The 27757-nt window shown below is 45.7% G+C and overlaps 1 protein-coding gene across 1 annotated transcript in view; it reads right to left on the bottom strand.

Annotated features, from left to right (window-relative positions):
• LOC147114005 (electrogenic sodium bicarbonate cotransporter 1-like) overlaps positions 1-27757 on the bottom strand; it is a 200146-nt gene that overhangs the window by 78608 nt on the left and 93781 nt on the right. Inside the window, exons 15-18 of the mRNA XM_085996180.1 lie at positions 22319-22480; positions 11772-11950; positions 3373-3445; positions 3184-3252 (exon numbers count right to left, since the gene is read on the bottom strand). Coding sequence (XP_085852306.1) covers positions 3184-3252; positions 3373-3445; positions 11772-11950; positions 22319-22480 — 483 coding nt within the window. The remainder of the gene's footprint in view (positions 1-3183; positions 3253-3372; positions 3446-11771; positions 11951-22318; positions 22481-27757) is intronic.

The following is a 27757-nucleotide window of genomic DNA, read 5'->3' as shown; positions in this document are numbered from 1 at the left end:
CCATGACATTTGATACTTCCACATAACCGTGGGCCCTGCCCTGTAACTGTTCCCTAATTTAATTTAATGAATCAATTTACTTGACAGTTTTCCCCTAGATGAAATGAACTGACCCATAAGTAAATGTGCTTACAGTAGTCTCAGATACCAATAACATAAAAGAACAAAATACTTAGTGGACATGTATTTTGCAAAGATGCAGGAGTTCATTGACCACACCAATAATTTACAACCAAGCATCAGAGGGACACAAGACAGTGGACAGGAAACAGAAGTAAAGCAAGAGCGAGATGACAGAGAGGAGAGAGCAGATGAATGTCTATTGTGCTATTAATTTACACACCTAGCCAGTAAACATGCAGTCAGTTGATCTATTGTTTACTGTACTCCAACCAGTTGTTCAGGAGTTGTCCAGGAAGATCATTTCTTTGTGGTTTCCCTTCCCATGGGGAAACAGCAAGCTTTTGTTTCATGAAACTGCATGCTGATGTGAGTCCCCTCTTCCCTCAGGCAGTCTTCACAACACAAAGCTAGTGCTCCCCAGTGTCCTGTAATTGAATCCCCCATCTTTCATTTTGGGAGGCTGTTTTTTTGTGTGTGGGGATGTTGGGAGAGGAACTATACTTAATTATTCTTTTTTATTTTCTCTTGCAATTTGTTTGGGGGGGGGAGGGGGCGGGGGAGTATTGCTCTGGCCTGTGCCGCGACATCATTATTTTTGAATGTATTTACATTATTGCATAATGCACGTATTGTAGGAACATGGGAATAAGGTGGAAAGTATAAACTATGTAAACTAAATAAGACAATACATATTCTTACAGTAGTTGAATTAAAAAATCCTCAAATGGTAGAAAGAGAAGTCAAAATTAAGTAGAGCTAATGTGGAAGATGCCATGGGAGAGGATGCAGAATTGTTTCAGACTTGAAAATGCTGAAGAGATTAGGAAAGCACAAGGAGGGATGGTAAAAAGACATTCAAAATCCAATGGAAAGATTGTCAAAAGCAGCAAAAATATTGCTGAGATCAGGGAAAGGTGATAAGAAAAAGACAAGGGAACAAGGCATGGAGGAGGAAAACATGCTGCGCAAATGGACAGAAGTTAAATTTTCCAACATTTATTTAAAAATAATAAATTACTGTAGATTGATTTACTTATTTAGGCTTCTTTGACTCAAATTATAAATGTATTGAGACTATGTGCTACTGCAGAGCAGAAAGCCAGCTAATGTAAACAGAACATTGCACACATTAAGTGCTGAGAAAGTAGACATCCAGGCCAATTTTGTGATAAATCATGACCGGCACATACAGAAGGTATTTTTCTGTACTATAGGCTCTTGTCTAGCCAGCTCCCTCTCTTTTGTCAGTGTGTCAGGAAGCAGTATTCTATTTTGGACTAATCCAGCACACTTTATCCTCTGAAGCCAGATATCCCAAGCTGCTAAGTATACATCCCAACAGCCAGCTTGAAGGTTATATTGCAAAGGTCCTGAGAAGGTGTGCCCCAAGAGGAAACTCAAGAAAGGAAAAAAAAGCTGCAAATCCCACATAACTTTACAGCCTTTCTCTTTCAGTTTAAGGCCAGTATCCTTGGAAAAACTCTTGAGCACTTCTGTCTTCTCTCTGTAGCATTAACTCCTACATGTACTACCACTTCCAATAACATATTTGCTTTTTCTACTATTCCCTCTACCCTCTGTTCTTTAGCTCCAGATAGACAAATCACTCCCGTTTCCTTTATCCTTGGTAGAAAAGTAGCGATCCACAAACCTCCCTATTTCTCACCACAGCCTTTTCCTTGTTGTTCTAGGCTCTTCTGATCTCCACTACTTCTTGCTTGACTGGGCTTTCTGGTCGTTTGATTTCAAAAATAATGGCTGATAAAAATGCACACAGTCCACTGGACAGGCATTCACATACTAAAATTTAGTAGCTGGTGAGGAATGTTTCTTAATTGGGCAGGACTGGAATTTTCCAGCAGCTCTGCTGACAGAAACCCTATTATTGGGTACCAGTAGAAAATTCAAATCATTGCGTCAATAGACCTGACTGTTTCAAAGTGAATAACTAATTGTTCATCATTGTGATTAACTAGATTCTACAAATAGGGATAAAATAAACCCGCCTTTCCTATCCAAGCAACTGTAAGACCTGTTGGCCCAGAAATTCGGATCTCCACGGGTGAGTACACATGGGGTACTCACGCGTAAGCCCAATGGGAGTGTCGGTTTCGTGCATGCACTGCGCATGCGCGGGAAACCGGCACTTCCGTTCCCCTGAAAGAAGGGGTTCAGAAGTCGAACGTGTGCGCAGGAGAGGCAGCGCGTGCGCATTGAACTTAGTTTTTTTTTGCCGGTTTTCCCGGGAAGGTAAGTCTCCAGATGTTAGACATGTAAAAAGCAGTCGCAAGGCCTGCTTTTAACAAGGTAAGTGGTGAATTAATTAAAATTAAAACATCTTTTCCACAGGTTTATTGTTTTTAAATACTTTAAAGAAAGGTAAGTTTATTTTTAGCCCCGTTAGAAAACGTAATTACTTTTATCAAAAATTTAAATTATTGTTTAAAATAGTTATTTCATGTAATTTATAGTTTATTTTAAAAATGTGATGTTTTAAAAACATTTATTTGAAGATTTAGTGATGTTTTGGGGCTTATAGTATTTATAGGTTTGACAGGCAAATTTATGAATGAAGCATTTCCTGCTACCATTGGCTCTCTATGGCCCACGTGATCCCAGGGGACACATCGAACTAACTGTGCCCCTGGGATACGCAAGCACTGCGCGCCGGCAGTTGGAGGAGGCCCAGGATCAGAATCCCACGCGGGCCCACAGCACAACGGCCGGCGCGGTAGGTAAGTGCAGGTCGGGGGCTTGCACCTGCGGGAAGCCCCCGACCCGAATTGCTGGGCCGTTGTTTTCTTTTCTTTGCCCTCTCCCAGAATGTGAAGTTCAACAGTCACCGCGGTTGCTCCTTCACAGCAGTGGTTGCTAAATCCCAAAGAATATCACTGCACAAAACCTAAAACTAAGATTTCAGTAAGCGATGAAACCCTGCTGCAATTTTTGGTGGGGTTTCAGTTTCATTATAAAAGACCAACATAATGGAAAGGTTTAGTTACATATCTCATTTAATGTAACAACTAATAATGTTTAGGAACCAAAGACAAATGTGCTTACCTGAACACTACTGAGAGCAGATACACCCATATAGAGAAAGATTCCATATAGTACTGGCAAAGGGACATACTGAGGAGCAACAAAAATTAATTTATCATTTTTAAAGCTTTAACCATCACTAAATCATTGAAATTCATAATTAACATGATTTATAAATTGAAGTATAACCTGCTGTGGAATTATCATTACCTTAAGAATTGGAGCCAGAAACAGTGATAAACCAACAAGGATGAAAGCAACCAGCCCAGTCACTCTCTGTTCCCTGCAAAACACATAAAGCAGCAAGGAATAAAATAATACATTTAACTTTTCCAATTAAATAGGAACAAGTATTTTCTTACCCCCTTTTACTTTAGTGTAGATTTAAATGGATGAAAAATTGCATTGTGCTGTACAAAACAGGGTAGAAATGCTATCTAAAACATACTGGTCTAGAAGTTGGATCGTGCAGTGCGGTTTTTCAGTGAAAAATGGGCAGCAAAGGATTCCATATGGTGTGCAGCACACGTGTGCGGGTATGCGCTGCACATCATATTGGTTAGAGTGCCCTATAGTTGTCCAGGGCATCTGCTTGAAACTGCCATTAAGCCCACTGCCTATGAAAATTGGGGTCCTAACGCCTATTTCAGGCCTCTTTGCTAAATTGGTTGCCAACTGACCGCAGCATGTGCCATGCACAATGTAGTCAGTATTCTCAGACGAAAAGCAGCCAAACCAGTGATCTTTAAAGGGACCAATGGAGCTGCCAGCAACAAGGTAAGTAAAAAAATTACTTACCTGAATGTGGAGCCAGGAGGATCAGAGGTAAAATTGTGTTTGTCCTCCTCCCGATTGCCTCCTCCTCACCTGGGCCAACCTTAGGCCCTTGGCCGGCATCCACCTTGGTCTCGCTCCCCACTGCAACCAGCAAGCTGCCTCTGGGGCCATGACTGGTGCCTGCAGCTCGCTGGTACTATCGCAAACAGGTCAATTGACCAACTTACCACGATCCGATTTCTAGGCCATTGTACCTTACATCAGTAATTTCCTTAACACATTATTACAGAACTGGCTTACAAGCCCTGTCCTTGGAAACTACACAAAAAGGATATGTGAATTCTTTATTAATGAAGCTGTGGCGGTACCACCGGTTGTACCTTACATAAAGACACATAATTCCCTTTAACTTACCTTACTGTATGTATAACTTACCTGTTGGGGCCGTTGCCCCTTTAACTTACCTGTTGGGGCCATTGCCCCTTTAAGATGCACCCTAACGTGTTGACGTCACGTCACGTACGACCTGACGTGCGTGCGGCGGCCACCGGCCCGACTCAGCCTTCTAGGACGGCCGCCGGCACAGCCCGGCCTAGCGTCTTCGGCCGCATCGGCCAGCTGACAGGAGCGACGCGATCTTCCGCTCCCGCGGCAAGCACCGGCACAGCCCGGCCTCCAGCTCCCGCGCTCGCGACTTCGACCTCAACGGCCAGCAAGGCAACGACGCGCATCACGTGACGCCCTAAGCGCGGGAAACGCGAACAACGTGGTGACGTCACAGCACAAACGTGATGATGTCATCACGCTCTCCACAGTACTGCGAACTCAGTCCTCGTGGAGTCCCCGCTGGGACAAGACCTATACCACGGTGCTCCTACAGTCAGCCATCTTACCTGCCATCTTACCTGATGTACTTAGTCTGTTCCTGTAAATAAACAACTTGTTAATAGTTCGTCGAAGTCAAAATATCTTATTTAGTGGCGATCTACACGAACCGCTACATTGGTGACCCAACGACGTGAGTACGAGAGTTCATCAATTCCTACACTACAATTGGTGACCCCGTATCCGTGAACGATTTTCACGGTAGCAACGCGCAGCCTGACCCTCATCTTCACAGAGGTACAGCACGCCCAACGGCAACCGTCGACCACCAACGCTACATTGGTGACCCAACGACGTGAGTACGGGAGCTCATCAATTCCAACGCTACAATTGGTGAACCCGTATCCGTGAACGATTTTCACGGTAGCAACGCGCGCCTGAACCTAGTCTTCCCACAAGACGACCAACGCACAACCGACGAACAACCACGGAACAGCAACCGCCTCACTCCACCAAAGGCGACCCCGTCTTTGCGAACGTATTCGCAAGGTAAGCACAGCCTGGAGCAGATCCCGTTTGATATGGACAAACCTCAACCGGACCCCGTTCGTTTTTTTGTGAGCAATTTTCACAAAAGAAGCATGCCATGGAAGCACCAGCCGTTTTGCTGTCGCTACCGCAATCCAGGGAGCCACAGTCTCCCTCGTGCTTTATATCGGTAGAAGCCCCGTTCGACGAGAACATCGATGCGGCGCCGACCACGCACTTGCTCACGGTCCCCGTACTCGTCTTTCCTACCGCCACACGGATCGTCCGCCTCTATGTCCACAGCGACAGCAAGTATAAATCTCTCCAAGCGCGGGGTACAGCATGTTCGGGCCCACAAAATCGGAGCGCGCCCTGCGGGGATACCACGAGGACTCACCCCCGCGAAACACGAGGACCCACTCCTCACGCACGAGGACCCATCCCTCGTGAAAAACGACGACTCCTTCTCCGCCGACGATGCACCAGCCCTTCAGCCTGCTGGTTGTGTTACCTACTACACGATTCGGCGTGAACCAAAGGCATGCCGCCCTCCCGGCTGTTTTCTCCGAAATCTACAACTGTTACAAGTGTTGCCGCCCTCCAGGCAGAGTTAACCCCTCCTGAAAGCAACAACAACCTGGACCGTTGCCGCCCTTTCTCCAGTTTTCCCTTTAACAAATGCAAACGTCTACTGAAGCTGCACACAGCGAGGACGGGTCCAACGGGCATCCTGCGGCCGCGATCAGCCACGTGAAGGTTGCTAGCCTCACCGATCACAGGTTAACGCAGTAACTCTTCACCCTCTGTTGTGTTAACGTCGTAGCACTATGGCATGCACCGTTCTGCGTGTTCCAGCCTCCTGAAGGTTTCGCTCACCTGTCGGCGAGTTCACTCACCTCGCCTGTCAAGTCCTTCTGGAACGTTCGTTTGGCGTTCTTGCAGAGTTCGTTATAACAAGGACTTGTTCCAACATCAACAGAGTCATCGCCCGCGTCCGCCCAACCTGCCTGTCACTCTGACAAGGCCTGCTGTTTCGCACGTCTCCACGGTCCTTCGCCTGACGGATACACTTTATTCGCCACGACGTGCGTACGGATCCCCTCACGAGCAGCATCTTCGGAACTCGCTCACCAAGCCGAGACAGCACGACCGCCGAGACCACCAGCGTCAGACCATCTCATCCTTGGACTTTCGTTAAAGCGAATTCTGGGGGGGCCCATGTGGCGGTACCACCGGTTGTACCTTACATAAAGACACATAATTCCCTTTAACTTACCTTACTGTATGTATAACTTACCTGTTGGGGCCGTTGCCCCTTTAACTTACCTGTTGGGGCCATTGCCCCTTTAAGATGCACCCTAACGTGTTGACGTCACGTCACGTATGACCTGACGTGCGTGCGGCGGCCGCTGGCCTGACTCAGCCTTCTAGGACGGCCGCCGGCACAGCCCGGCCTAGCGTCTTCGGCCGCATCGGCCAGCCGACAGGAGCGACGCGATCTTCTGCTCCCGCGGCAAGCACCGGCACAGCCCGGCCTCCAGCTCCCGCGACTTCGGCCTCAACGGCCAGCAACGCAACGACGCGCATCACGTGACGCCCTAAGCACGGGAAACGCGAACAACGTGGTGACGTCACAGCACAAACGTGATGACGTCATCACGCTCTCCACAGTACTGCGAACTCAGTCCTCATGGAGTCCCCGCTGGGACAAGACCTATACCACGGTGCTCCTACAGTCAGCCATCTTACCTGCCATCTTACCTGATGTACTTAGTCTGTTCCTGTAAATAAACAACTTGTTAATAGTTCGTCGAAGTCAAAATCTCTTATTTAGTGGCGATCTACACGAACCGCTACAAAGCTACCATAAATAAAATATAAGCTGTCAAAGTCATGGTATGTCAGAGCCTTCTTGAATATATTTAATGAATTGGCCTCTATTGCCTTCTGTGGTAGAGAATTCCACAGGTTCACCACTCTCTGGGTGAAGAAATTCCTTCTCATCTCTGTCCTAAATGGCTTACCCCTTACCCTTAGACTGTGACCTCTGGTTCTGGACTCCCCGGCCATCAGGAACATCCTTCCTGCATCTAGTCTGTCTAGTCCTGTTAGAATTTTATAAGTTTCAATGAGATCCCCTCTCATTCTTCTAAACTCCAGCGAGTATAAGCCCAATCGACCCAATCTCTCCTCATACGTCATTCTTGCCATCCCAGGTATCAGCCTGGTGAATCTTCGCTGCACTCCCTCCATGGCAAGAACGTCCTTCCTCAGATAAGGCGATCAAGACTGCACACAATACTCAAGATGTGGTCTCACCAAGGCCCTGTACAACTGCAGCAAGACATCCTTGTTCCTGTACTCGAACCCTCTCGCTACGAAGGCCAACATACCATTTGCCTTCTTAACCGCCTGCTGCACCTGCATGCTTACCTTCAGCGACAAGGACACCCAGGTCTCATTGCACTTCCCCTTCTCCCAATCTATTGCCATTCAGATAATAATCTGCCTTCCTGTTTTTGACAACAAAGTGGATAACCTCGCATTTATCCACGTTATATTGCATCTGCCATGCTTCTGCCCAATCACCCAACCTGTCCAAATCATACTGGAGTTTCTCTGCATCCTCCTCACAGCACACACGCCCACCCAGCTTTGTGTCGTCTGCAAACTTGGAGATATTACATCTAGTTCCCTCGTCTAGATCATTAATATATATTCCAAAGGAGCCTACCCTTTCTGATAGCTTGCCTAGATGCTCATTCTTCACATGAGCCGATAGTGAATGTTATCAGGTTACTTAATCATAGAGACCTTCACACCCAAGCTCTATCCTGATTTCACTTAATGAAGGTCTACAAAAGAGACAAACCTGATTGTCGACCAAAGAATGTTACTTTTTAAAGACTGCAAGAAACACCTTTCTGAAAAGGGTATATTAACCCCGTGTAGACTGATTATAGTTTTTTTTTTAAGTATTGTGCTATTTTACGATCTTGCTGTGTCTTTTTGGTCCTGTACATTATTTTTCCAAGTTGGTTTAGCCTGTACATATTTACCTGTGTGGTGGAAAATCAATTTAGCCAAGTAGTCTTGACTCTTAACCTGTGTGTATTGGTCCAACAAATTATTTTTTGCCTTCAAAGATGATTGGGAAACATGATGCACATTCCACATATTCACAACTTATTACAATCAGGGGTAAATTGTTAATTGAACGTGGATTCCAATTGAAATTCCACTGTTCATGTTTTGGATCCACCCAGGATTACAGATATCTCCGAGATATTCAGCGTTCCTCAAATCACTGCTCTCACCGCATCCTGAGATCCACGCTCAACACTTTGCGCCGCCACATGCACACTCTCGACATCTCTCTTCAGCAGCACCGACTTGCTGTATCTCAAAGCTGTCCTGGTGCGCAGTTCCATTTCATCCTTCGCCCCATCCGGTACTTTACAAAAACTTTTTTTCTTCCTTTCAGGCGTCAAGGATGGTAAGCTTCAACAACTCTTGGACACCAACGCCCCTCCAGAACCTTCTTCCCATTCACTTTCCTCTGATCCCATCCCTTCTTCCAATCTCACCCCCTGCCACATTTTCACTATCCCCTCTGACCTTCCCCTCTCTGACCCCGAACGATCAGTCCTCAGCAAAGGCCTGAGCTTCATCCCCTTAAGTCCCCACCTCAATGAATTTCAAGCTCGGCACAACATTGAGCTCTGTTTCTGTCGCCTTCATCTCCGTGCCCACTTCTTTGGCCAGGAGTCTTCCCCCCCGCACAGCTGACCCTTTCTCCCATTTTCAGAATTCTCGTTCTACCTGGACCCCTCCCTCTGACCTCTTACCCTCTCTAGATCTTTTCATTGCAAACTGCTGGCGTGACCATCAGCCGTCTCAATTTCTCTGCTCCCTTCACTCACTCCAACCTCCCTCCCTCTGAACTTGCAGCACTCCGTTCTCTCAGAACCAAACCCAACATTGTCATTAAACGTGCTGACAAGGGTGGCACTGTTGTTGTTTGGCGAACCAACCTCTACCTTGCGGAGGCTGAACGCCAACTCTCGGACACCTCCTCCTACCTCCCCCTGGACCATGACCCCACTACCGAACATCAAGCCATCATTTCCAAGACTATCACTGACCTCATCTCCTCTGGAGATCTTCCCTCCATTGCCACCAACCTCATAGTCCCCCAACCCTGCACAGCCCACTTCTACCTCCTTCCCAAGATCCACAAACAGGACTGCCCTGGTAGACCCATCGTTTCAGCCTGATCTTGCCCCACAGAACTGATTTCTTCCTATCTCAACTCTATTTTTTCTCCCCTTGTCCAGTCCCTTCCCACCTACATCCACAACTCTTCTGATGCCCTCCGCCACTTTAACAGTTTCCTGGCCCCAACTGTCTCCTTTTCACTACGGACGTCCAATCCCTCTACACCTCCATCCCTGATCAGGAGGCCTGAGGGCGCTCCGCTTCTTCCACAACTACCCTCCTCCGCCTGGCTGAACTTGTTCTCACATTGAACAACTTCTCCTTTGACTCTACTCACTTCCTCCAAATTTAAGGTGTTGCTATGGGAATCCACATGGGTCCTAGCTATGTCTGCCTTTTCGTGGGGTATGTGGAACATTCTTTGTTCTAGTCCTACTCAGGTCCCTTCCCTCACCTGTCTTTCTGGTACATTGATGACTGTATCAGTGCTGTTTCCTGCTCTCGCCCTGAACTAGAAAATTTCATTCACTTTGCTTCCAATTTCCACCCTTCCCTCACCTTCACGTGGTCCATGTCTGACTCTTCCCTTCCTCGACTTCTCTGTCTCCATTTCTGGGGATAGGCTATTGGCAAACATTCACTATAAGCCCACGGACTCCCACAGCTACCTGGACTGCACTTCCTCCCACCCCGCTTCCTGTAAGGATTCTATTCCATTCTCCCAGTTTCTCCGTCTCCGTCACATATGCTTTGACAATGCCACCTTCCATACTAGTGCTTCCGATGTGTCTTCCTTTTTCCTCAACCGACGATTCCCCCAACTGTGGTTGACATGGCCCTCGACCGTGTCCGTTCTATTCCCCGCACTTCTGCTCTCACCCCTTCCCCTCCCTCCCGGAACCACGATAGGGTTCCCCTTGTCCTCACCTTTCACCCCCACCAGTCTCCGCATTCAACGGATCATCCTCTGCAATTTCTGCGACCTCCAGCGTGATCCCACCACCAAACACATCTTCCCCTCCCCTCCCCTTTTAGCATTCTGAAGGGACCGCTCCCTCCCACCCTGGTCCACTCCTCAATCACTCCCAACACCCCTTCCCCTTCCCATGCCACCTTCCTGTGCAAGCGCAGGAGATGCAACACCTGCTCTTTTACCTCCTCCCTTCCCACTGTCCAGGGCCCCAAACACTCCTTCCAGGTGAAACAGCGATTTACTTCTACTTCTTGCAATTTAGTATACTGTATTCGCTGCTCACGATGCGGTCTCCTTTACATTGGGGAGACCAAATGCAGATTGGGTGACCAATTTGCAGAACAGTCCGTAAGCGTGACCCTGAGCTTCTGGTCACCTGTCACTTTAAATCTCCACTTCACTCCCACTCAGACCTCTCCGTCCTTGGCCTCTGACACTGTTCCGATGAAGCTCAATGTAAGCTCGAGGAACAGCACCTCATCTTTCGATTAGGCACTTTACAGCCTTCTGGACTTAACATCGAGTTCAACAATTTTAGACCATGACCTCTGCCCCTATTTTTTTTTCCACATGGCAGCTGTTGATAATTCTGCCATTGCCATTTACACCTCAACTTTTGTTTCTTAACTTGTCCCATTACTACCTCCTTTCGCTTTGCACCATCGTCCCTTTTGTCTTTGAATCTCTCCTGCCTTCCATCCTATCACAGACCTTCCCTTTTGTTCTTTCCTCCCCTACCTCCTTTCCCTGCCCCTGCACTTGCTTAAAAATCTGTTACATCTCTAACTTTTTCCAGTTCTAACGAAGGGCTAGCGACCTGAAACGCTAACTGTTTCTCTCTCCACAGATGCTGCCTGACCTGCTGAGTATTTCCAGCATTTTCTGTTTTTATTTCAGATTTCCAGCATCCACAATATTTTGCTTTTGTATATATTATATGGTAAATTGTTCAATCTGCTTACACTAACATATACACACTGCTGAATAAAGATGCAGGTTTCAGTTCATAAGAGCTCTGCTTATGGAAACTACTACAATATCTAGCTATGAAGCAAGAGCAAGTGCTGAAAAAAAATCATAGATGCAACAGTTATACATAGACTGAGAATTCCAGGTATAACTGCTAGTTCATGGATATGCTGGATATGTATGTGATTTGGTTGATTGCACTAAGAACACAATTATGCTCGAACAAAGTATATGCATTCATCTAAAGACAACTGTAATTATATATGCACTGCTTCCATCATCATTCTATACAAAATCCTCAGAATGTTGCTCAACATACCTCACTCCCATAAATGTGGGCTCTACACCTGGGGCAGATTTTGCAGTCTCCATTTTCAAGCTGTCTATGTGCGCAAGGGATATTACAGTTGCAGACACGTACCAGGGTAGAGCCATGAATGAAGTAAGGATCATAAGGAGAGCTATCCAGAACAGGTCTAGGTGAAAGCCAGCACCTTTCTGTGGGGTAATTGTCACAGTTTGAATTGGGGGGGGGAAAAAAACATGCTAAAAAGAAATTACATTTGTCCAAAATATTTTACCAGAGTGCTTATCCTCATTTCTATTTCTCTAAAACTTCAGCAAAAGCCTTGTTAGAGCAATACAACAGATTCCCTTTGAGATCATATAAAATAACAGTGTTGCCTCACAATAATCCTTTGAATTTTCAGATCTATTATTTTGAGTGCAGTTTTATTCCTATTAGCCACTATTCCATGAAAAGCATTCTTGTTCCACCTTTTAAAAAATTCGCTTATGGGATCTGGGTGTCGCTGGCAAGGCCAGCATTTATTGCCCATCCCTAGGTGCCCTTGAGAAGGTGGTGGCGAGCCGCCTTCTTGAACCGCTGCAGTCCGTGTGGTGAAGGTAAGTGCTGTTAGGGAGGGAATTCCAGGATTTTGACCCAGTGACGATGAAGGATCAGCGATATACTTCTAAGTCAGGATGGTGTGACACTTGGAGGGGAACTTATAGTAATATTCAATATAGTAATTCAAGTTTATATAGAATTATAATGCATAGAAGAGTCTCATATTTTGCTTCTTGAATATGGGATTCAAGCTATTAAATCCTTTTCAAATGGATCTATTTGTTAACCTAATAAACTAAAATATAGCCAGTAAGTGATTTCTCTGTATTGGATCAATTATTTTGCTTTGTAGGGTATGTTAGTAAACAGATTACTAAAGTAAAGATTAATTAATAAAAGTGGTCCATAGTTGTGTAAAATTAAACAAGTGGTAAAATAGTTTTAAATGTTTGCACAATAAATATTAAAGTATGTGGCTCTGAAAATAATATGGCAACTTAAAATGTATTTATTACTATTGTATTAATTTTTTTCTGCCTTCCTTTTTGTCTGGTAATTTTCTCCCCTCCCCCTCTCTTGAAAGGCATTGCCACCTTGCTACAGTAAGGTTTCAGTCACTGAATGCCCTCCAGTACCTCTTCCATGTGATGATTCTTCATGTGTGTACCTAGACAGTTGGCATTGGTAGGCTATTCAATCATGAAATCATCACATCCAAGCCTGATTCTGTCTTCACCCGATGTTCACACTTGTGCACTTCCAGGTGAGAAAAACAAGACTTCAAGGATGGTAATCTCCAGATTGCTTCCTGTGCCAAGCATTGAACAGGTTAATGGAAGGATGATTAGTAAGGACAGTGTGTGGTTGCAGGGCTAGTGCAGAAGGGTAGGCTTCCATTCCTGGGGCATTAGTGATTTCTAGAAAAGGGAGGCTGCAGCAACAAAAATGTTCATTTATATAGTGCCTTTAACATAGAAAAACATTCCAGGGCACAGAGACATAGTCAGATAAAGATGGATGCTGAGACAAAGAATGAGATATTAGGAGTGGTGACCAAAGCTTGCTCAGAGAGGTGAGGTTTAAAGAGGGTCTTAAAGGAATGTGGGGGGGGGGGGGGGGAGAGAAGTAGAGGAACTTAGAGATGAAATTCCAGAGCATGGGGCCCAGGAGGCTGAAGGCACAAGGCACAGACAGAAAGGTGGGCAAAGGGAAGATGCACAAAAGGATATTGCCCTTGACATCAAGGCAGCATTTTGACCGAGTGTGGCATCAAGGAGCCCGAGTAAAACTGAAGTAAATGGGAATCGGGGGAAAACTCTCCACTGGCTGGAGTCATACCTAGCACAAAGGAAGATGTTGTGGTGGTTGGTGGTCAATCACCACAGCCCCAGGCCATCACTGCAGGAGTTCCTCAGGGCAGTGTCCTAGGCCCAACCATCTTTAGCTGCTTCAGCAATCATAAGGTCAAAAATGGGGATGTTCGCTGATGACTGCAGTGTTCAGTGCCATTCGCAACTCCTCAGATAATGAAGCAGTCCATGCCCGCATGCATCATGATCTGGACGACATTCAGGCTTCGGCTGATAAGTGGCAGGTAACATTCGCGCCATATAAGTGCCAGGTAATGACTATCTCCAACAAGCGAGAGTCTAACCACCACCCCTTGACATTCAATGGCATTACCATCGCCGAATCCCCTACCATAAACATCCTGGGGGTCACCATTGACTAGAAACATAACTGGACCAGCCTCATAAATACTGTGGCAACAAGAGCAGCTCAGAGGCTAGGTATTCTGCAGCGAGTGTCTCACCACCTGACTCCCCATAGCCTTTTCACCATCTACAAGGCACAAGTCAGGAGTGTGATGGAATACTCTCCACTTGCCTGGATGAGTGCAGCTCCAACAACACTCAAGAAGCTCGACACCATCCAGGACAAAGCAGCCCGTTTGATTGGCACCCCATCCACCACCTTAAACATTCACTCCCTCCACCACTGGGGTACCATGGCTGCAGTGTGTGCCATCTACAAAATGCACTACAGCAACTCGCCAAGGCTCGTTCGGTAGCACCTCCCAAACCCGTGACCTCTACCACTTAGAAGGACAAGGGCAGCAGACGCATGGGAACACCACCACCTCCAAGTTCCCCTCCAAGTCACACACCATCCTGACTTGGAAGTATATTGCCGTTCCTTCATCATCGCTGGGTCAAAATCCTGGAACTTCCTCCCTAACAGCACTGTGGGAGTACCTTCACCGCATGGACTGCAGCGGTTCACCACCACCTTGTCAAGGGCAATTAGGGATGGGCAATAAATGCTGGTCTTGCCAGTGACACCCAGATCCTATGAACAAATTTTTAAAAAAGGCCAGACTCAAGAGAAACAAAGAATTTGCGGGGAAGTTCTAGGGCTGGAGGAGTTTAAAGAGATAAGGAGTGGCAGGGCCGTGAAGGGATTTAAAAAAGGATTGGAATTTTAAATTTGATGTTAAAGGGGACTAGGAGCCAGTACAGGTCAGCGAGCGCAGGTGTGCTGGGTGAGTGAGACTTGGTGCAGGATAGCATATGGGCAACAGAGTTTAGGATGAGCTTAAGTTTACAGAGGGTGGAGAATGAAAAGCCGGTCAGGAGAGTATTGGAATAGTCGGGTCTGGAGGTGACAAAGGCAAAGATGAGGGTTTCAGCGCCAGATGGGTTAACAACATAAGAACGCAACAAATAGGAGCAGGAATACAAAAGTAAAATACTGCGGATGCTGGAAATCTGAAATAAAAACAGAAAATGCTGGAAATACTCAGCAGGTCAGGCAGCATCTGTGGAGAGAGAAACAGAGTTAACGTTTCAGGTCGATGACGAAGGGTCATCAACCTAAAACGTTAACTCTGTTTCTCTCTCCACAGATGCTGCCTGACCTGCTGAGTATTTCCAGCATTTTCTGTTTTTATTTTAAATAGGAGCAGGAGTTGGCCATACGGCCCCACGAGCCTGCTCCACCATTCAATAAGGTCATGGCTGATCTTCGACCTCCACTCCACTTTTCCACCCGATTCCCATATCCCTTGATTCCCTTAAGAGTCCAAAAATCTATTGCATGGAAGCAGAGGACAAAGCTGAGGTACTAAATGAGTACTTTGCATCTGTCTTTACCAAGGAAGATGATGCTGCCAAAGTCACAGTGAAAGAGGAGGTAGTTGAGATACTGGATGGGATAAAAATTGATAAAGAGGAGGTACTAGAAAGGCTGGCTATACTTAAAGTAGATAAGTCACCAGGACTGGATTGGATGCATCCTAGGATGCTGAGGGAGGTAAGGGTGGAAATTGCGGAGGTATTGGCCATAATCTTCCAATCCTCCTTAGATACAGGCTGGTGCCAGAGGACTGGAGAATTGCAAATATTACACCCTTGTTCAAAACAGGGTGTAAGGATAAACCCAGCAACTGCAGATCACTCAGTTTAACCTCGGTGGTGGAGAAGCTTTTAGAAACGATAATCCGGTACAAAATTAACAGTCACGTGGACAAGTGTGGATTAATTAAGGAAAACCAGCACAGATTTGTCAAAGGCAAATTGTATTTAACTAACTTGAGTTTTTTGATGAGGCAACAATGCTGATGAGGGCAATGCAGTTGATGTGCTGTACATGAACTTCCAAAAGGCGTTTAATAAGTTGCCATATAATAGGCTTACCAGCAAAGTTAAAGCCCATGGAATAAAAGGGACAGTGGCAGCATTGATATGAAATTGGCTAAGTGACAGGAAACAGAGAGTAGTGGTGAACGGTTGTTTTTCAGACTGAAGGAAGGTATACACTGGTGTTCCTCAGCGGTTGGTACCAGGACCACTGCTTTTCTTGAGATATATATTAATGACTTGGACTTGGGTGTACAGAGCACAATTTCAAAATTTGCGGATGACACAAAACTTGGAAGTATAGTGAACAGTGAGGAGGATAGTGATAGACTTCAAGAGGAAATAGACAGGCTGGTGGAATGGATGGATACGTGGCAGATGAAATTTAATGCAGAAAAGTGCGAAGCGATACATTTTGGTAGGAAGAACGAGGAGAAGCAATATAAACTAAAGGGTAAAATTCTAAAAGGGGTGCAGGAACAGAGAGACCTGGGAGTATATGTGCACAAATCGTTGAAGGTGGCAGGGCAGGTTGAGAAAACGGTTTAAAAAGCATACGGCATCCTGGGATTTATAAATAGAGGCATAGAGTACAAAAGCAAGGAAGTTATGATGAACCTTTATAAAACATTGGTTCAGCCTCAACTGGAGTATTGTGTCCAATTCTGGGAACTGCACTTTAGGAAGGATGTGGAGGCCTTGGAGAGGGTGCAGAAAAGATTTACAAGAATGGTTCCACGGATGAGGGACTTCAGTAACGTGGGTACACTGGAGAAGCTGGGGTTGCTCTTCTTAGAGCAGAGAAGGTTCAGAGGAGATTTGATAGGGGTGTTCAAAATGATGAGGAGCCTGGACAGAATAGAAAGAAACTGTTCCCATTGGTTGAAGGGTCGAGAACCAGAGGACACAGATTTAAGGTGACTGGCAGAAGAACCAAAGGTGACATGAGGAGAAACATTTTTACACAGCGAGTGGTTATGATCTGGAATGCACTGCCTGAAAGGGTGGTGAAGGCAGATTCAATCGTGGCTTTCAAAAGGGAATTGGATAAGTACCTGAAGGAAAAAAAATTGCAGGGCCCGGGGAAAGGGCGGGGGAGTGGGACCAGCTGAAGTGTTCTTGTAGAGAGCCGGCACGGGCTTGACAGGCCAAATGGCCTCCTTCTGTTCTGTAACCATTCTATGATCTCAACCTTGAATATACTCAATGACTGAGCATCCATAGCTCTCTGCGGTATAGAATTCCAAAGGTTCACAACCCTGAGTGAAGAGATTTCTCCTAAATGACTGACCCCTTATTCTGAGACTATGCCCCCCAATTCGAGACTCATCAGCCAGGAGAAACAGCCTCTCAGCATCTACCCGATCAAGCCCTCTCTGAATCTTATATGTTACAATGAGATCACCTCTCATTCTTCTAAACTCCAGAAAATATAGGCCCATTCTACTCAATCTCTTCTCATAGGGCAACCCTCTCATTCCAGGAATCAATCTAGTGAATCTTCGCTGCACACCCTCTAAGACAAGTACAGTATATCCTTCCTTAGGTGCGGAGAACAAAACTGTACGCAGTATTCCAGGTGTGGGCTCACCAAAGCCCTGTATAAATGCAGCAAGACTTCCTTACTTTTGTACTCCAACCCCCTTGCAATAAAGGCCAACATACCATTTGCCTTCCTACCTGCATGTTAACTTTGTGTTTTGTGTAAAAGGACACCCAAATCCCTCTGAACACCAACATTTAATAATTTTTCACTATTTAAATAATATTCTCTTTTTCTATTCTTCCTACCAAAGTGAAGAACCTCATATTACTCCTGCTATCTTCCTGCCCACTTACTTAACCTGTCAATATCCCTTTGCAGACTCTTTGTGCCCTCCTCACAGCATACTTTTCCACCTAACTTTGTATCATCAGCAAACTTGGATACATTACACTTGGTCCCCTCAGCTAAGTCAGTGATATAGATTGTAAATAGCTGAAGCCCTAGCACTGATCCTTGCGGCTCCCCACTAGTAACAGCCTGCCAACCTGAAAATTACCCTTTTATTCCTACTCTCCGGTTTCTATCCTTTAACCAACCCTCTATCCATGCTAATATATTACCCCCAACCCCATGAGCCCTTATCTTGTGCAACAGTCTTTTGTGTGGCACCTTATCGAATGCCTTTTGAAAATCCAGTTGAGGCCGGGATGGCAGTGAACAACGTGAAAGAGGTGCCGGTCGATGGTCTTTGTGATGGCGAGGATATGGGATCAGAAGTTCAGCTTATGGTCAAATAGGATGGTGAGATTGTGAACAGTCTGGTTCATCTTGAGGCAATGGCCAGAGAGGAGGATGGAATTGGTGGTGAGGGTACAGGGTTTGTTCTTCTCAATGTTTAACTGGAGGAAATTGTGGTTCATCCAAGATTGGATGTTGGAGAAGCATTTTGACAACACAGAGGCAATGGAGGGGATGAGAGATAAAGAAGACTTGCATTTATATTGCGCCTTTCACGACCACCAGACGTCCCAACACGCTTTACAGCCAAGTACTTTTTGAAGTGTAGTCACTGTTGCAATGTAGGAAACGTGGCAGCCAATTTGCATACAGCAAGCTCCCACAAACAGCAATGTGATAATGAACAGATACTCTGTTTCAGTGATGTTGATTGAGGGATAAATATTGGCTAGGACACTGGGGATAATTCCCCTGCTCTACTTCGAAATAGTGCCATGGGATCTTTTACATCCACCCGAGAGCAAATGGGGCCTCGGTTTAACGTCCCATCTGAAAGATGCACCTCCTACAGTGCAGCACTCCCTCAGTACTGCACTGGAGTGTCAGCCTAGATTTTTGTGCTCAAGTCTCTGGAATGGGACTTGAACCCACAACCTTCTGACTCAGAGGCGAGAGTGGTACATTGCTGCTGGAGAGGTAGGGCCAGATGTCATTAGTGCACATCTGGAAGCTGACCCATATCGCCTGTCTACAGATTTCTCCCTCCATCTCATCTCCACTGTTTGGCAGCCTGTACTACACACTAAGAATTGTATCATTTCCCTTTATAATTCATCAGAACTGATGGAAGATCATCGATCTGAAACATTAACTTTATTTCTCTCTCCACAGATGCTGCCTGCCCTGCTGAGTATGGCCAGCATTTTCTGTTTTTATTTCCGATTTCCAGCATCTGCAGTATTTTGCTTTTGTATGACTGATTGTTCAGGGAGGAGAAGTTACAAGAACCTGATGACATGCACCCTAGGTTACCGAATGAAGTCAAAGAGGTGATAACAGAGGCTCTGGCCTCAATTTGTGCATCCAGGTTAAGCATAGAAGTTGTGCTGTGGGACTGGAGAGTAGCAGATGTAACACCGTTGTTCAAGAAAGGGAAGAAGGATAACTGTAGATCAGTTAATCTAACAGCAGGCGTGGCCAAACTATTCGAATCCATAACTTGAGTTAAAATAAGTGAGCATTTAGAAATGCATGGATTAATCAAAGACAGACAGCATGGATTTTTAAAGGCAAGTTATGTTTGACAAATTTAATAATTTTTTGAAGAAGTGACCAATTAGATAAAGGGAATCCATTATATGTACTGTACGTAGATTATCAGAAGGTGCTCAAATAAGGTATCGCACAAAAGGCTTGTTAGAAATTTTAGGTGCGTGGTGTACGAAGAAATGTAGCAGCATGGATAGAAAGTTGGTTAATGGACAGGAAATAAAGAATTAGGGTAACTGGTGTTGAGAGAACTAGAGAAGGGCTAAATTGCATATATAGCTGATTTGGACGAGTCTCGGGAACAGAATGTCAAAATTTGCTGACAATACAAAAGTAGAAGGAGCACTATAAAAGACATCAAAAAGACTAAGATAGGTAACATGGAATGGTGGCAGATGCAATTTTATACAAATAAATAATTAGGCAATACATTTTGGGGGAAAAAGACAACAAATGGGAGCATATACTTAATAGAAAGACACTGAAGGGAGTGGGTGAATGGAGAGACATAGGGATTCAATTACATAATTCTTTGAAGTACGAGTGCATGTAGATAAAACCATAAAAAAGGTCGAGAAGTTTGGATTTTATAAGTAGGGGTGTAGAGTACAAGAATAAAGAAATAATGATGAATTTATGTAAAACATAAGTTCAGCCACAGTTACAGTACTACACAGTTTTATGCATTCCATTATAGAAAGGACATTAAAGCCATAGAGAGCATTCAATGTAGATTCACCAGGATGATGCCAGGAATGGGAACCTATAGTTATGAGAGGAGAAATGAGATACTGCGACTCTTTCCACTAAAGCAGAGAAGGCCAAGAGGACATTTAATTGAAGTTTAAAAAATTATAAGAGTGTTAATAGGAAAAGACTATTTCCACTGATTGGAGAGTCAATGACAAAGAGTCATCAATATAAAATCATCATTAAGAGAGTAAGGAGAGAGGTTAGGAGAAAACTCTTTACACAGAGGGTTGTTGGAACATGGAATGCTTTGCCACAGGGAATGGTTGAAGCAGAGACCATTGTTTCTTTTAAAGGAAAATTGGATAAATATTTGAAGCAGCAAAAGATACAAGGTTATAGGGACAACACAGAACAGTGGGATTAGGTTTGGATTACTTCACCAAAGAGCCAGCACAGATATGATCTTCCAAAATTCCCTAGATTCAGGAACGGTCCCAACAGATTGGAAGGTAGCAAATGTAACACCCAATATTCAAGAAAGGAGGGAGAGAAAAAACAGGAACTACAGGCCAGTTAGCCTGACATCAGTCGTCAGGAAAATGTTGGAATCCATTATTAAGGAAGTGGTAACAGGACACTTAAAAAATAATATGATTTGGCAGAGTCAATATGGTTTTATGAAAGAGAAATCGTGTTTAACAAATTTATTAGAGCTTTTGAGGATGTAACTAGCAGGGTAGATAAGGTGGAACCAGTGGACGTAGTATATTTGGATTTCCAAAATGCATTCGATATGGTGCCATATAAAAGATTGCCACGCAAGGTCAGGGCTCATGCTGTTGGGGGTTTTATATTAGCATGGATAGAGAAAACAGACAGTAGGGATAAAAGGGTCATTTTCAGGTTGGCAGGCTGTAACTAGTGGGGTGCTGCAAGGATCAGTGCTTGGACCTCAGCTATTTACAATCTATATTAATGACATAGATGAAGGGACCGAGTGCAATGTATCCAAGTTTGTTGACGATACAAAACTAGGTGTGAAAGTAAGCTGTGAGGAGGACACAAAGAGCCTGCAAAGAGATATAGACAGGTTAAGTGAGTGGGCAATAAGGTCGCAGATGGAGTAAAATGTGAGGAAATGTGAGGTTATTCACTTTGGTAGGGAGGATCGAAAAACAGAATATTTTTTAAATGGTGAGAAACTATTAAATGTTGGTGTTGAGAGAGATTTAGGTGTCCTCGTACAGGAAACACAGAGAGTTAGCATGCAGGTACAGCAAGCAATTAGGAAGGCAAATGGCATGTTGGCCTTTATTGCAAGGGGGTTAGTGTGCAAGAGTAAGGAAGTCTTACTACAATTGTACAGGGATTTGGTGAGACCACACCTGGAGTATTGTGCACAGTTTTGGTCTCCTTATCTGAGAAAGGACATGCATGCCTTAGAGGTAGTGCAACGAAGGTTCAGGAGATTGATCCCTGGGAAGAGAAGGTTGTCCTAGGAGAGATCGAGTAGACTGGGCCTATACTGTCTGGAGTTTAGAAGAATAAGAGGTGATCTCATTGAAACATATAAGATTCTGAGGGGGATTGACAGGGTAGATGCTGAGAGATTGTTTCCCCTGGCTGTAGAGTCTAGAACTAGGGGGAATAGTCTCAGGATAAGGGGTCGGCCATTTAAGACTGAGGTGAGAAGGAATTTCTTCACGCAGGGGGCTGTGAATCTTTGGAATTCTCCACCACAAAAGGGCTGTGGATGCTTAGTCGTTGAGTATATTCAAGGCTGAGATAGATAGATTTTTGGACTCTAAAGGAATCAAGGGATATGGGGATCAGGTGGGAAAGTGGAGTTGAGGTCGAAGATCAGCCATAATCTTATTGAATGGTGGAGCTGGATAGAAGGGCTATATGGCCTACTTGTGCTCCTAATTCTTATATTCTTATGATGGGCTGAATGGCCTCCTTCTTTGCAGTAAACTTATATGATTGTAATGTAAATATTAGTGTACAGCATAATTGCAAATAATATAAAGTGTCATTAGTACTTATAATTTTGTAAAAAGCATTTTAAAATGTGACTTGTGCTTTACTTTTGCAAATAATTTGAAGCACTTGAAATGAATCAGCTTGTGAAGGTTCCAACTGATCCAGTGGTAAAATGAAACAAAAAAAATGGAGACAAATTAACAACAAACCTTGAGTTTATGTTCCTTGCGGTTCAGGATGACAGCAGTAATCTGCTGGTCCATGAAGACAAGTATAGTGGCCAGTAAAGCTGGCACTATCGCAATTAGGTACATCCACCATTCATTTGCTCCAAATGGATACACAAACCAGTCTCTGTGCGGATTTGTTGGCTTTAATAAAAAGAATCATATTTTATTATATTGCATTTCTAAAATCAAGGCATTATAAATGAATTACATAGAATATACAGCACAGAAATAGGTCAAACAGCCCAACCAGTCCATGCCAGCATTTATGCTCCACTCGAGCCTCCTCCCATCCTTTCTCATCTAACTCTATCAGCATAATCCTCTATTCCCTTCTCCCTCATGTGCTTATCTAGCCACCCCTTAAATTTATCTATACTATTCACCTCAACCACACCCTGTGGTAGCCAGTTCCACATTCTTAACACCCTCTGGATAAAGAAGTTTCTTTTGAATTCCCTATTTGATTTCTTGAATTCCCTATTTGATTCCTTGAATTCCCTATTGGATTTCTTGGCACTAATACAAAAAGGTTACTGTATCACAGTGGAACACGTTTAGCTATTTTTTCTGTAACTCTGACAGTCCATAAGCTAGTGAATGTATGTTTACTAATTAAACATCAAAAATAACTGCATTAAAATGAAGGATTTTGTAATGGAAGTATTTAATATTGGAGTAATTTATAATCAGCGGCTTTAAAAAAACTGTCTATATTAAAAGTTTTGGCAAAGCTTTATTGTATTTGGGAAGCTAAAGACCTTGAAGAGCTGTGTAGATTTCATTCTCATTTCAACCTTACTTAAAACTCATGGGGGGGGAGAAATTCAGTAGGTTGTGCCACCCGTTAGCGCCTTAAGAGGGCGCTAAGTGGGTCGCAAGCCAACTGGCGCCCGGGTGCGGCACTGCCCACGCCTCCCACTAAATTCCGCGGGACATTAGTGGTGGCGCTAACCGTTAGCGCTGCGCTGCTGCCGATGACATCATCGGTGTGCGCAGCGCCCCGGCCGCGATATTTGGCAGCACCCCCTGATTTACCGCCGGACGCTATGTCCGACCGGTTCAGGGGGGCCTACCTGCGGCTGGGGAGGTGCAAATTAAAGGCGAGGTGCGGGGCGGCCATTTTTGTTGTTGGCTGCGCTCCCGTCCCCGGCCTCCTGAACCCAACCCCCCCAACCCCGCGGAGTGCCGGCTGCGTTCCAAGAGCCTGGCACTTCTCTTCGGTGCTGGGCTCTTTTGCCTGCACTCCCGATCCTCGGGGGCCCAGCTGGGCCCCAGATCGCGCTGCACAAGGCCCCTCCCATTTAAGAAGGGGAGGAAGGCCTGCAATACCGCAGCGTGTGGCGCTGCGGCACGTTGCGCCACGATATTCAGTTGCAGCGCCCCAAGAGGGATGCGGGGCGCCTCCAGTAGCGCTGCGCTTCCCTTTGGGGCGCAACCACTCAATTTCCGGTGGGCGGACGCGAATGTTTCCGGGGCGCTACTTTTAGCGCCCTGGCGAGGCTGGCGCCCCAAATGGGGCTATACTCAATTTCTCCCCCATGTAATCATATGCTGCAAGAAGATTTGTGTTTATAAACAAACTAGCTGAAGTGCCCGGCGGTGCCGAGGCTTTTTCGAGGGCATGTTGTTGTTGGAAGAGAGAGAGAGAGCGACTGGGGGGAAGAGAGAGAGCGACTGGGGGTAAGACAGAGAGCGACTGGGGGGAAGAGAGAGAGCGACTGGGGGGAAGAGAGAGAGCGACTGGGGGGAAGAGAGAGAGCGACTGGGGGGAAGAGAGAGAGCGACTGGGGGGAAGAGAGAAAGCGACTGGGGGGAAGAGAGAGAGCGACTGGGGGGAAGAGAGGGAGGGGAGGGAGGGGGGAGGGGAGGGGAGGGGGGGAGGGCGGGAAGAAGGGAGGGGGGAAGGGAGGGGAAAGGGGGCGGGGGGGAGGGCGGGCCCCCCCCCCCCCCAGGGTCGCGGCCCCCCCCCCCTCCCGAGGTGAAGACCGGCGATTGCGCGCGCAGCAGGAGCTGAGACGCGGCATCTCTCTCTGGCGGCCGGCGGGCCCGGTTGCCAGGGTAACCGTGACGCTGACCAAGCCCCGCCCCCGGGCCGAGCCAGAGAGAGAGAGACGCCGCGTCTCAGCTGCACCTGCTGCGCGCGCGGCCCCCCCCCCCGAGGGTCGCGGCCCTCCCCCACCCCCCCCAGGTGAAGACCGCCGATTGCGGCTGTGCGAGACGGCCGGCCGGGGTTGCCAGGGTAATGCTTGACCCTCAGGAAGCCCCGCCCCCCGGCCAGCCAGAGAGAGACAGCGCGTCTCAGCTCCTGCTGCGCGCGCACCCTAGCGGCGCTGGGCTGAGGCTCGGCCCTCCAGCCTTCGAGTGGGGCCGGGAGGTGCCTAGCTCGGGCGTGGGTGCGGAGGAGACGCCGAGGCTTCTAGGCCTACCTGGAAAAACGGGGAAAGGTAGGAAAATTAATGAGATTAGATAAGTTAATTACTTTCTAAATCATTTTTTTAAAAAACAATATGTGTTTTAAAAGCAACGTTTTTTTTTAAGACGCAGAAAGCGGGAAAAAGAAAGGAAAAGTTTGGAATCAAGATGGCGGCGACTCACCTCGGTTCAGAACGATAAAGCCCGGCCACACACGCACCGATTGGCCCGGCGGCACACGCCAGCAACCCGGCGTACGATTGGTCGAGCTCGAGGTCACTCTGTCGCTAATGAGCGGATAATGAGATGCTAATGAGCGGAATGTTGAAGGTTTTTGGGATACCGCGGGCGCAATTTTAGCCCGGCCGAAACGTAAATACGCTTAAAACCGTCTCGGAAGCGTAAGCTTTCTTTGGAGGTAACGCGCGCGTAGGTACGCCCTGTAACTTTCGAGCGCATACCCGCAAGACGCACACGCGATGACAGACAGAATGACAGAATGACAGACAGAATGACAGAAGTACCGATTTATATATATAGATGAATAAAGGTTTAGCCAACCACTTTTTCACAGAAATAGTGTCCTCTTTAAATTTATTATTGTTGCATGTAATAACCAAGTCAAAGTCCACCAAAATTCTAACTACAAGAGGATATAGTACTCAAATATTACTGTACTTTCTTCCTACAAATAAAATCTTCAATTTTAATGCTGCTTTTTTTTAGCTGTGCAATCATAAATAACCATTAGTTGAACATTGTGGTGTCAAACCAAGAAAGCCCTGTCTGTGCACACCTTAAAAATAGACTTTTAAGCATTCTCAAGGGACAGCAATTTGCCAGAACAGTGACTGACAGCAGCTCTAATATTTTGCAAATGCATCTGAAAAACAAATAATATTGATTTGTGACTGCAGCATCAAAATGGGAGTTTATTAAATTGGTGTTGTTGGCTTTTTGTGACAGGGTAAGCTCCTGGGAAAGCCAAATGCAGTCTACTTCATGGTGCCTGCTGGAGTATTCTGCAGAGTGATTTTATTTTTCAGTGAGATCTTTTGCCAAATAAGTTTTCCCAACTATTATTTTAAATCTACATTTTTCTAAATAATCCCTGAATGCAAAATTGGCAATGTAATGTCGTAGTGCCACTTCAAGGATGTAAAAGATAGAATGGTAGAACATTAATTTTAGAGTTCATAAAGCACCAAACCTTTACCCTAATTACAGTTTTACTAATATAATCCAGTGAATAATATAACAAATGTAATATCAGAAATAGCTGAGGAGCAATGACATAAAACAGTTTCTCCCATGATCTGATGTGTTAAGTTCTCAATCTGCACTGGACTGTCTGGAGGAAGTGCACGAGAAGTGCATCTCACTGACCCGATTGCTATTTATTTAGTGCATTCTACTGCCAAATAGAATATTACTTTGAGGGCATCATCACTCGAAAATGCAGTGTGTAGTAGTGTGGACAGTGACGTGTTTAAAATAGAATCCTGTCCTTGCTGAGAATAGTTGTTATTTGTACCAAGACTGAACTGCAGACTTTTTAGATGGGGAAATCACAGCATGAAAGGAAAAAATCCAATCCCTGTCCTATTTGAACCACCCACTCTGTAAAGAAGTTACACCAGCTCCCTTTCCTAGAATTGTTGTTATTCACAGGGCTGGAGCAAACCATCATTAGCAGGAAATAACAACAGAAAACACTGGAAAAACTCAGCAGGCCAGGGCAGCATCCGTGGAGAGAGAAACAGAGTTAACATTTCAGGTCGATGACCTTTTGCCAGAACTGGAAAAAAGCAGGAAAAGGAATAGATTTTAAAGCAAGTTAGGGGCGGGGAAAAGGGGGAGGGGATGATAGAACAAAAGGGAAGGTCAGTGATAGGATAGAAAGCAGGAGAGATAAAGAGACATTGAGAGACATTAAGAGATATTCAAGGCACCCCTTCCCCTTCGCCCGGCACCTTCCCGTGCAAGCGCAGGAGATGCAACACATGCCCTTATACCTCCCCTCTTCCCACTATCCAGGGCCCCAAACACCCCTTCCAGGTGAGACAGCGATTTACTTGTACTTCCTGCAATTTATTATACTGTATTTGCTGCTCACGATGCGGTCTCCTCTACATTGGGAAGACTAAACGCAGATTGGGTGACCGCTTTGCGGAACACCTCCGTTCAGTCCGTAAGGGGGAGCCCGAGCTCCCGGTGGCCTGTCACTTTAATTCACCGCTCCATTCCCACTCAGACCTCACCGTCCTCGGCCGCTTGCATTGTTCCACGGAAACTCAGCGTAAGCTTGAGGAACAGCACCGCATCTTTCGATTAGGCACCCTACAGCCCTCTGGACTCAACATAGAGTTCAACAATTTCAAATCATAACCTCGGCCCCTATCACATATATATACATTTATTATTTTTTTATCCACACTTTTGTTTGGCCTTTTTTCTTCCCTCCCACATGGCAACTGTCCTTCATTCTGCCAGCGCAATTCACACTTCATCTATAGCCATCCTTTGTTCCTTAACCTGTCCCATTACCACCTCCTCTTGCCTTGAATATCTCTTAATGTCTCTTTATCTCTCCTGCTTTCTATCCACGGCGGCGGACCTGCGAGGAACGAGGCCGCGGCGGTGACTACAAGAGGCGGCGAGGCTCAGGTAGGCCTACCAATCGCAGAGCTCAGAGGGAGGGAGAGAAGTAAAAAGTAATCGAAGTGTGACATCACCAGAAAGCAGGTAAGTAATTGGTTGGTGAGTATTTCTCTCTTTTTTAAACTTTAACTCTGTGGTTTATAGTTTCTAAGCTCTCTGTGCTGTAGCAGGGACTGTTGGTAAACCAGGGCCCTTAAGTATATCATTTAACTGTAGTGTAATTGGTGGGATTGATTTGATTTAATTTAATTTGAATTAATTAAAGGGTAAGTCATGGCAGGAGAGCTCGGCCCCGTGGTATGCTCCTCCTGCACTATGTGGGAACTCAGGGACACTTCCTGTGTC

This window comes from Somniosus microcephalus, chromosome 8 (assembly GCF_052327205.1).
Source record: "Somniosus microcephalus isolate GS21.2 chromosome 8, FLI_Smic_1.0, whole genome shotgun sequence".
Classification (NCBI taxonomy): domain Eukaryota; kingdom Metazoa; phylum Chordata; class Chondrichthyes; order Squaliformes; family Somniosidae; genus Somniosus; species Somniosus microcephalus.
The sequence above is the reverse complement of the archived record's forward strand: the minus strand, read 5'-3'. Positions and strand labels throughout refer to the sequence as shown.